The sequence below is a fragment of the Bactrocera dorsalis genome, chromosome 5 (assembly GCF_023373825.1).
Source record: "Bactrocera dorsalis isolate Fly_Bdor chromosome 5, ASM2337382v1, whole genome shotgun sequence".
In the NCBI taxonomy this organism is placed as follows: domain Eukaryota; kingdom Metazoa; phylum Arthropoda; class Insecta; order Diptera; family Tephritidae; genus Bactrocera; species Bactrocera dorsalis.
In genome coordinates this window covers 60,121,145-60,133,033 of record NC_064307.1, presented here as the reverse complement: position 1 = coordinate 60,133,033, position 11,889 = coordinate 60,121,145, and the positions used below count along the sequence as shown (strand labels likewise).

The 11,889-nt window shown below is 32.8% G+C and overlaps 1 protein-coding gene across 1 annotated transcript in view; it reads right to left on the bottom strand.

Moving 5' to 3' along the window:
• Window positions 1–2,009: 2,009 nt before the first annotated feature.
• LOC105224180 (uncharacterized) overlaps window positions 2,010–11,889 on the bottom strand; it is a 34,562-nt gene continuing 24,682 nt past the window's right edge. Inside the window, exons 2-3 of the mRNA XM_011202184.4 lie at window positions 10,633–10,807; window positions 2,010–3,054 (exon numbers count right to left, since the gene is read on the bottom strand). Coding sequence (XP_011200486.1) covers window positions 2,868–3,054; window positions 10,633–10,807 — 362 coding nt within the window. The 3' untranslated portion in view covers window positions 2,010–2,867. The remainder of the gene's footprint in view (window positions 3,055–10,632; window positions 10,808–11,889) is intronic.

The following is an 11,889-nucleotide window of genomic DNA, read 5'->3' as shown; positions in this document are numbered from 1 at the left end:
AAAATTTGTATTATTTATATTTATTTACTTTTAATTGTAGTTTTTCAGTTAGAAATACATAAATACATTTCTTTTTTATTACCTTTTATTCCATCTTCTGATTTAAAAAATATTTTATTATTTTTTTTTAATTCTTCGTTCTTATACTGTGGTTTTATATTTTATTTTAATCCCGAATTTTTAATTGAAAATTTAATTATTGTTTAAATAAAAAACACACAACCCTGAATCTTACACATAAATTTTATAGGAAACTCAAAATACTTCGTATAGTTTTAAAATCGTTTCTACTGAAATTCCCGAAAGTCAACTTTTTGGGGTCATTAAGGTTTTGTATGTTTTTGGTAGGATTACCAGAGAATTATATACTATCAACTGCTCTCCTGCGACCAAACTCTTAATTGCTGTTTTATCAACAATTAAACCGTCTGAGGGAAGCAATCGCTAGAGAGGTAGCCAACTTTGATCAATAGAAGAGGAATTGAGTTCCATCAGGTCAACGTCAGGTCAAACACATTGATAATAACTCACTAGAATCTCTTGTCAATCCTGGTAACTAGGTATACTACCTGTTCTTATCTATAGCGAATGATTTTGCGGGGGAAATTCAAAGCTTTTCAAAAACAACTTTCCAGTTTTTTACTAATAGAGGCAAAAGTTTTTATAAGAAAGATATTATAAAATCACCTTCAAAATAACAACTAGTAATCAAATAGGGTGGTGAATATTTGATCTACATCGAAACATACCAAAGATGCCAGACAAAACCTTCAATTTAATAGATCTTAGACTGGATCAGTAAGCTTTTACTTCTGAGCTAATCAATCACACCTTGATTACCGATTTAAATTCATTACTAAAGGCCATATTCTGTGTTAATGGGAAGTTTTGTGGATCTATTACTGGTTTGTGACTTAACCATAACAAAACTAATGGGTGCTGAATTCTGTAAAGACCATTCCAGATTTGAATTTGCACAACCCTAATAACAATCGATTCTCTATTTAAGTATGCAAATAATCATCCAGTCACACGAATTGCAGCCAGTTTGCTCAGTGCCAACACTAATTCGCTTAATCAAAGTCAACGAAAATCATACATAAATATTCCAGTCAACTGTCAGTTGAAACGCATAAAAATCACATGTCATCCCGATGACGTGCTTGACGAACTAATGATCAAAGCATTTGAGTGACTTCGCAGCCGATAAAAAAAATTCAACTTTAGCTACAAAAGCTTATTTGCAATAACTGATTGGCTAATATCGATATTATGAAATTTTATGATTTAACTTAACTTGAATTTATGAGAAAACATTTAAAATTACACATCTTTATAAATAAAATTATATATTTCAACATATTTCCGAGATTACACAAAATATTTTTTTGCTAGGCTTTGACAATCAATTCTTAACTTGTTAGTGGCACCTACTAATTCTCTATGCGTATGATATCGATAATTGTGCTGAAGCTTATGAACCAGTCGGTTATTAAAGTAATTTTTTTATTGTGGCATAAGTAACGCCGATATAATTGGTTACATTCGATAAAAAAAATAATAAAAAATATATAGTTTATCGAAATTAACTTTTCGATAAAGAAAATCGATAAATATAATCAATTAATTTTAACGTTTTGAAATTTCCATTCGATAAAAAATACCTTTTCTAACAAATAGCTTATCGAAGTAAAAGTCAGGCGGTTATTACATTAATTATTTTGTTATAGCAATAGATGCGATATGCATAAAAGGTACGATAAAAAAATTCGATTTAATTATATCGTTTATCGGAACTGAATTTTCGATTAATAAAAATCGATAAATATAACTGATTATTTTTAACGTCTTGAATTTTTAATTCGATAACAAAATCACCAATAAATAGGTTATCGAAGTAAAATAATCAACCATTATTAAGCGATTAATAATCAGTTATCTGTAAACTCTTTAAAATCTCCTTAAATTTAATCCCTCCAATCAATTATATATATTTATTAAAACAGCAATTTCAAGATACTCAAATTATATTTTATTCATTTATTAATTTTTTTGTCATTAATTTGTTGTTCATCTTGTGCCTCGAAATAATCGCATTATATACAATCGTAATTAATCGTATTTTAATAGGAAAAACAAATTAATTATATTATTAAATATCTTTAATGAAATTGTTAAATAATACAAAAATGCTTATAGTATTATAAAATTACTTAATTAAAAATGCAACTTTTAATTGACAAAAAGCACACAATTTTTTTTTTTACTTCAAGAGTTCGGATAAGCCGCTTACAAATCAAAATTTTTAACCTAAGTAAAAGTGAAAAATATTTACAAAAGTTAACTATTTTAAAACCTCAAATAAAACTAAAATTAATAGCTAATTTTTAGTGGTAAGCTGTTTGAAAATATTTAAGAAATAAATTTATATCAAAATTTAGAGAGTTTTGAATATTTTTTCAGAGCTTTTCGACCCTAAATTGGAAATTATGCATTTAAAATAGGAATTCTGGTAAAATTACATAGTAAGGCGTTTCTGAAAACAAGCGCTACCAAACATCTACTGATTAAGACTGTATACTATACATACAACATACTTACATACATACTCCTATAATCAAATACTACTTAGGAATATCGAAAACAAAGCCATAAAATAAACTAATATTACTCAGTTATTTAATCCGACTTTTCTTCTAAACTTATATGCAAATATAGTCTAAAATTATTCTCCCTCTTTAGCTCGCTCTTTTCATTTGACTTTAACACTCATTCATTATGTAAGTAAGCCTTTGGGAATTTTGATTTTCCCGTGTTCCCAGTGTTCATCGAATACTCAATTGTGTGTGGGTGGCTTAAATCTTATCTTACAGCTTCACCTTATGCGATAATTTCATTAACTTCTTTGAACTAATCGGACAATTAGGCCACAGATTTGCACATCCCATTGGACCGCTGTTATCATCGCCTGTATACCGAAGTAATTCGCCCATGTGAGCGGCGAAATGCCATTTACTCGGCGCTGCATTCATTGCCAGCGACATGGTTGAGGATCTGAAAGAGAAAAGAAGATGGAATATAGAAAACATTCTGTTCAAATACATACAACAATTATGAAAAGACTTCGTCATCTATAACCAGATCTCAAGCAATTTAATATTCAATCGGTACCAGAAGATTACTAGATCTTTAATGAAAGTATTTTCTTTACTTGTTACTGTAGAAGATACTTTACAAATTTAATGAATATAAAATATAAAACCAACAAAAAAAAACTCAGTTTGAAGATGCTAGAGACATTTTCCAGGTGTGGCTTAATAAATATCAAATCATAAGAACCCCATAAATAAATTATCCCAAAATATCATCGGACCAGCTGATGAATAAACTATCTGATATTCTAACGAACTGAGCTGGATTTACTGATATTCGAATCTCGGGCAGAATTTCGTTACATTTTCTATCATTATCTCGTCGGTAGGATGAAAGAACTACCTAACATTGTGAACATGCTAATAAGAACCAATCCTAATATTCGCAAGATTAAGCGGTCTTCAATCAAATTCCGATAATTCTGATAGCTTTTTCTTCCACTTCGCCCACTATCTCGCCTAGTATAATTATTCCATAAGTAGATCGATCAGCTGTTTCAAAGCGTAGATTCTTTTCAACATCGCGGAGAGCCCAGCAAAGCTGTGGCAGAGACTTTTCAAGCAGTTAATGAAACCATTTAAAAATATCTCTATTTCTCATTAGGTTAGATCGATCATCTGTTTCGAACATAGATTTATCCCAGATGCCCAAGCAAAGCTGTGTAATTCTTCAGAGGCTATTCAAGCAGTTAATGAAACCAAATATCTCTATTGCTCATAAGCTAACCTATTAATACCAGCAATCATAATGAAGGAACCATATGGAAATCGTTTAAACAGTTCAGCGCAGATTTTTACAATCATTAACTCAGCCCTTCTGTGGATGGGAATAATACTAAAACTCACACCTGTTCAGAAGTCAAATTCTTCGGGAGTATATCAAAAAAATGTTTAAATAAAAATATTAGTTATTGTAATGCGGCTTAAGATAGGGAGACGCTCTATTTATGGACTTATTTAATGTATTTTTTAATTTGTATAGAAGCAGCCTCACCCAAAAGGCTCATATTTAAATGTATACCTAAGTATCAAATGAAAAACAGTTTGGGCAAAAAATATAACTGATAAAATTAACCTTCCGTTATTGTAGTGAAGTCCAAAGTCTTCGAAACATTTAGTCTATTTGACTTAGATACTTTTAAGTTCGGTTCCAAATTCCCATATAGAAATATTTTTTATTATATCCGTCCACTTTTCTGTTCGTAAAAATTTTTTTTTTATATTTAATAAAAAAATGTCGGCCGTAAAATTGTTAACTTAACGCTTGGGTGAAAGCAAAGCAAGGCGCACGCTTTTGACGCTTAAACTTCACCTTTAACCCTTGGTGGAGACGTGACTTCCTATTTCAAGCACTTATGTATTTAAGTACAAAAGTAGTGCGACCAGACAGTCCACAAGCTGCGGTCGCAGGCAATTACGGTTACAATTACAAACAAACAACCAAAAGGCATGAAATGGCGCCAACACTTAGACTGGGGGCTGTCAGCAGGCCACTACTATATACATATATGTATGTACTACTACAAGCTATTATTTTTCCAGCTTTTGTTGGCTAATGCGGCGGCATTTGAAGGAGGTAGCCGGAGACTGTCTTTTAGTTTTAGTTCTTTTTATTTTTAATGCGCCACTTTAAGTTGCTACAATTTATGTCTATTTGTTGTACTTGTACATACAAATATGTATATAATCTGTTTGTATACATATAATTTTTTTCTGCTCCTGAGCTAATTGCGCACAAGTCAAGTGCGAGGTTACTGCTACCAGTCAGCCAACCGGTTAGTTGCTACGCTTTAAACGGTGTGCAAATAATAACATGGAACTACAATATTTTTTTACAACAACGTATATATGTAAGTATGTATGTATATATGTACGTCAATGGCACAGCTGTTTAGCGTTGTCACTGAGCTTTATAGGTGTATACAAATTTCCAGTGTAAACAGTTGTTTTACTTAAGTTAGAAATTTAAATACAATGCTGTTATTTGAATATTAGGGAGGTGCTTAAATTATGGAAAGGAATTTAACATTAGATTTACTAACTTTACCAATACTATTCTGTACTGTAATACATATGTATCACATGAAACTTTGAATCTGGCTGAAGTGTATTAAGAGGTTTGGCTAGTCTACAACTCTCAAAAAGGAGTAACTTTGAAAGTTTATATCCACATCCTTTTTGATTACATACATATATACATACATACACTTGAGAATTAATTCCGACATTTTTAAGTTGATCCGAGAAATAGTTTTGAGGTTATGGCCGTATTTGTAGGAATTTTTTACTTATTGTAATCGGTTTTCAAAACTTTGCACCCCTTTTTCTCGAAACGGTGTTGTTAGGTTGGTGACCAAAATTTCTTCAAAATTTCGATTTAAAAGCTACACGACTTTCTTGGATATATTTGTTAGGTATCTATGGAAGACTATAACCGCGTAAATGATGTCTACTCCAATAAAGAAGAATTATGGAAGAAATAAGATTTCGATAATAACTCCGACTTTTAAAGCCACTTTAAAGTATTTCAGAACACTCGCCATATTATCATAAAATAAGAAAATGATGCTAAACACATTTTTATACTGACATGTTGGCACAAAATAAAAGCTACTGGACTAAACTTCGTAATCACCTTATTCTGGAAAACATTTAAAGGCGGGACTGATTCTACGAACTCCAGCTATTTGAATCAAAATAAAATTTTTATGGAATCTTATCACACTTGCTAGTCAAGTTCTTGTTCGTTTTTTAGGGCTTAATAAATTTTTCAAAAAATTGTAAGAAGAAGCATGGTTCAGTCATCGGGTACCATTATTGCCCAACTGGGATATATACGACAGAAAAGTTGATAGAATCGTCTAAAAAAAAGCTGCTTAAAAAACAGAAGTAAAGGTATGGAATCTTCTCTATTGTCTTTGCGAAATATTTTGTTTAGTAAAGGTATGGATTATTCTCTATAGTCCTTAAAAAATATTTAATTCTTTCCATCATTGAAAATCTGTAATCGTAACTTTTATTACCAAAGGATTCATATATGAATTTAAGATCCGATTTAAAGCCCCTTTAAGGTGTTTGATTGAAGTAATTTTTTAAGTTAATGCAGCCTTTTTTTGTTGTGTTGATGAATCATGTGTATGATATATCTTCACATCCACATATCGAGTAAAAAATCAGCTTTGAAAGATATACGAAATTTAACAAATGTAGAAATTTTGTCCTTGGAAGATCAGCGACTGTCAAAAATACTTATCATATGATATGTTTTAGAACCACCCTAATGCATACACTACAAAATTGTAGTCAATTGTTTGCTCATACAATATTCACATATTGGCATTTACGCTTAAAACATGTGTTTGCTGTAACCATTTAGAACAATTTGCAAAGTTATCTAATTAAATAAGCAAATCGCGCTCTTTACCACTTCCTTTTACGGTATTTTTATTGCATTGAAGCTCGCACTCACGTGTGAAGTAATTTACTTGCACATTTATGCTTCGAGTAAACGATTTTCTTGAAGTATAAACAGTGTATAATTAGTATAAATATCGACAGTTAGCCGATGTAGGCTGATTTAGTCACTGACTCTCTACACAATGTGGACAACGTGCGAAAAGCTAAATAACATTGTACTTATGTGCAACAAATAGCGGAATGACAATTTTAAACTTACATATAATATATCAATTGTATATAAATACATATGTATGATGTATTTATAGCTATATATATTATATGTATATAAAATACTTATTTCATGCAACATGCTTTAACAAAATCATATAGTTTATATACATATACTACATACTAAATGCAAACTCAAACGCTTGGGGTTAAGGAAAAGATGGTGAATAACGAACAATGCTCACTTTAAATGTGTAAATATATATGTAAATATATATAATGTACATACATGTATGTATAAATATAGAATTGCTATTCATTTAGGTGAAGGTAATGACTACCATTAGTCGTGTGGAAGGTGAGCATGCTTAGAATTTTTACGACTGCTACTTAGAAATCGTTTTGATAACGCTACTTAGCATTAATGTTAAAAAGTAACACCGAAAAATAGAATAAAATAATATGTTTTTTAATAAACATAAAGTAAGTAGTTTCATATGTATGTATATAGGGCGATACATTTCGAGGCTTCCTACTTTTTTTAAGAAAAACTTCAAATTTTGTGGGAAATGTTTATTATCATCCGAAAGAACATTAGCATTTATTTTTTTAAGATTATCTTTTTCAAATGTTGGTTTAAGATGGTTTAATTTTCAATGACTCGTTCGAACATTTCGACCGGTAACTGGTGAATGACACGTGTGATGTTTTGCTCCAAGGCATATTTTAGTCAAACAAATCAGAGTTCATCAATGCCTTGGCAATAATCCTTGACAGAGTTCGTGAAGAAATCAGCTAAAACAGTTTTTCATAATATGACATGATTTTCACTGTTTTGTTTGAATGGCAGCTATATGCTAAAGTGGTCCGATATAGGCGATTCTGAAAAATGAACAGCTTCTTGGGAAGCAAAGGTAACGTGCAAATTTCGGAGCGATATCTCATGAAATGAGAGACTATTTCGCGTATATACAGATATACGAACGGATGGATAGATAAACAGACAAACGGATCTTCTAAATCGACTCATCTCTCACGCTGACCAGTTACATATACGGTCTCTGACTTTTCCTTCTACCTGTGGTAAACAGCGTAGTTAGACTATATAGATAAACTAACGGGTGGGCCATCTATCGTTTTAAATTTTAATTATATATATTTCGACATTGGAAACGTCAAATACCATTCGTGACAGATATTCAGTAAAAAGTCTAAAATTTACGAAATTGGGCGCTATTCACTATTCTACAGTTCGCAGATTGGGCAGAAGATCGTTTGACCGAGGATGGTAAATTTTACCGAAAAATCATCTTTTCGGACTAGGCTCATTTCCACCTCGATGGTTACCTTAACAAGCTGAATTTTCGTATTTGGGGCAGAGAAAACCCGCACGTAATCGTCGAGAAGCCAATGCACCCAGCGCGAATCACTGTATGGTGCGGATTTTGGTCTGGTGGAATCATCGGCCCATATTTCTTCGAAAATGAAGAAGAAACCGTAACCATCAATGGTGAGCGATGTCGCGCAATGTTAACCGAATTTTTCTTCAAGCAAATTGAAGAGGAAGACTTGGACAATATTTGGTTCCAGCAGGAAGGCGCTATGTGCCATTCAGCAAACGCTATACTCAATCTTTTACGCCCTATCTTCGAAATTTAAAATTTTATATGGGGCCACCCTATATATCGACGTCATGAAGATGTATCGAAGTGTATAAACTACATAATATCAGACACACATTGTCATCGAACTCGAAGTCAATATTGTCGAATTACATGCGACCACTCTTCAAGAAGTTGCACTTTGAAATAGTAAATCGATATAGTCACTCTACTCTCCAATTACTTGCAGACCTCAATGAAAGAAGCTGCTTTTGAAGCAATACATCTACTGCTACCTTAATTACAGCCACTTCCACTTTAAAAATATAGGTACTACTGTGGGCTGATAGGTGATTAAAGTTAGTGGAGAGCTCTCAACAGATCACTCCCCCTCCAAACTTTCCCCGTCCGCATATCCGGACTATATTAACCGACGCTGCTGAACTATTAGTCAGTATGCCACCCATTGACATTCAAGGAGATGTGCTCCAGCGATTATATCAATTATCAGCGCCTAAAATATTATCGGCAAAAGCAGAGGAGAGAGGAGGGAACAAGAGCAACGAAATGTGGCAGCAACGAAGGCAATCCTAATCAAAAGAATGCGGGATCCACAGACTTATTCCGGACATCCGCTCATGGATAGATAAACGACGTAAGGACCTTGATTTCCACCTGACCCAAAAACTTAGTGGATATGGGTGCTTTAAAAGCCACTTTCACAGACTCCACAATAACATTAGAATGAACTGTCCGACGTGTACTGATAACATAGCAGACTCTGAAGATGTTTTATTTCATGGCCCTCGCTTTTCTAATACAAACACACTCGGTGGTAATTTTACGATCCATCATTTAAAGTCGCTCATGTACCAGTCGACTGAGAAATGGAAAGCTGTTAGCGAAGAGTCAGCTTTCTTAATGACAAAACAGAGACTTTTAACTGATTAAACTTCCGTCAGTCCGCTCAATAGACGTTACTTAAATGGCCTGTCCCTCCCATGGACTATTACTTACTATTCCGAAGCAGAGTCTTGAGTTGAAGTAGGTTAGGTTTAGCGGATTAATGTTCCGCACTCCGACTGTCGATGGTTCTGCTTACTTTGAAAAAGTATACATATGAATATCCCCTGTGGGTCCGTACGCAGAGAAAAAACCATACTAGAAGCTCTTCCCTACCAAATTGCATTTAAATATGTGAAATCATTTTTCTAAAGAAGACATTTCAATGCAAAATCATATATAAAAAAATTATACGATTTCTGGATGAGGTACTTTCGTTTTTTAAAGTGAATCACTTCATTTTTCACTAGTTGTTGTTACTTCAGAGAAAAAAATAAATACAAGTAGTAAAACAACAAGCGTGTGTTGAACTGAAGAAAATTTACGGACCGGCTTAAAGAAACCACAAGAATTTTAATTTACTGCGCAAATGACGAACTAAGCGCTAATTAAATCATCTGAAGCAACCATTAAAAATAGGCCTGTTTTTTTTTATTATTGTCTTTTGTATATTTACCAAACACGTGTAGTTTTGTTTATATTTTATTTTTAATTTATTTAAACACCTGTTTGCCGGTTTACGTCTAGCGAGCTATTACTCTTGATGCCAACTTAAGATTCTGAACTACACAATTTTAACCAAAAACAAAACAAAACGTGTATATTTAGTAATAAATTGAAAGTTTGTTTGATTTGCGCGCAAAAAAACCGTAAACACAGTTGTGCACATGTTGGCACTCGCGTCAGGGGAGCAAACAAAAAATTAGCAATTCACTTCCTTATTTAGAAACTGGCTGCCATCAAGCAAAACTAAGGCAGACTTGATAGCTTTGCCAATTTTTTGGCATCTCGCTAGAATTGTTTGCCAAATTAGCGTAAGAATATTAAGAATTCTAATATTATTTACAAGCTGTTGATTAAAGATATGTAGATACTACATGAGTGGCGCACAAGTCAAACGAGATTTTCTTTTATGCAAAATAATTAACTAAGCCTACGAGGGGTGTTATAGGCTTTTTGCTAATTTATTGAGATTCTAGGTTTCTTTTATTAATGAACTTTGTAATTGCTTCCTCATTCCTAGATTTGAGTTCTTGCTAATTTTGCGCATTTTCTAACACCGGACTGGCAAGTATTTCATCATACACGTGCTTTTAGAATTTTCGCAAAAAAAAATCTATACAATAGACAGCTTCTCTCATAAACAAAACTATAAATAAATATATATATTTTTTAACTCGATTACTCACCTTATTAAGTACAAGAGATCCTTCTCCTTCTCGGTGAGCATATATTCTGGCTTTGCGGACATTTCGCAGAGCATTTTTGGCAGGCAAGACTCCTTGATGGCATCTGTTAATTGAGATTTGAGCGTGGTTTGTTTGCGTTGAAGCGCGACAGCTGAGAAATCATTGATTTCTGTGTCTGAAAGTTGGAAAAATAGAAAATGGATTAAACTAAAAGATCAATTCAAGTTAAAGTTCATTAAACTAAAAGTTCATAAGAATTAAAACTGAAGTTTAAGGGACACATACATAATTTCAGTAGAAATAAAATTAAATAAACAAATTTTCCAGAAAACCTTAAATATGAATATTTATAATTGACTCTGACAGCTCTACTAAGTGCTTGTCGAAGAAAATATAACGTTATAATGTTAGAGAACTCGTGCCTCGTGTCTTAAGGAAAGCTATGGTTGGTGGTAATGGAGTCACATGCTGTTCTCTAGGCTATAGTTGATACAGATATCTCAACTAGGTGTTTGTCTAAACTTTGTCCGAATCAATATCTCTTTCCATGTCAAAAATTTAACTTTCCTTTGATGAACTTAAACGTTTACTCGCCACTTTTCAAAAATAACTAAGCTGACCTACTGCGATGCAAAATTGATAAACATGGCTCCTTATTGCAACCTTAATGAGATTTTGTTGATGGAAACACCCACTCCGAATATCATGGCAATAGCATGGAAATACACCTAAGCACGAACACACACTATATTTTTTATCAAAGTTCCAAACACAGTTACCATTTCTCTGCTATAGATTTAGAAGTAACAGACGTTTTACTGCCTGATAACATCTGTCTTACATTTTTGGGGACGAGATTTACTGTATTCCATTCTAATTTTTGGTTAACAAAGTTACAAATTTTGTTTTTAATTTTCATATTGTAAACAGAGTATATAAAGTTCGTCACGATGTTTTTAATAATCACGCATATTATCCACTGTCTTTAGCAACCGACGTGTTTCGTGATCTTCGCCTTGATCTACGACCTCGCCGATATGATCTACGACCTCGATTGAAAGCACCATACCATCGATAAACAATGGTGCTTGATGGAGCTTCATCCCCAAAAATGGAATTAATTTATTCATCGATGTACTATCGCTGAGTTAATCCACGTATGTACAGTCTACAAATGAACATAACGGAAAATAACATATTGGAACTATTAAAATCACAACTTCAGTCACTTTGCTGTGTGAAAAAAACTTGCTGAGT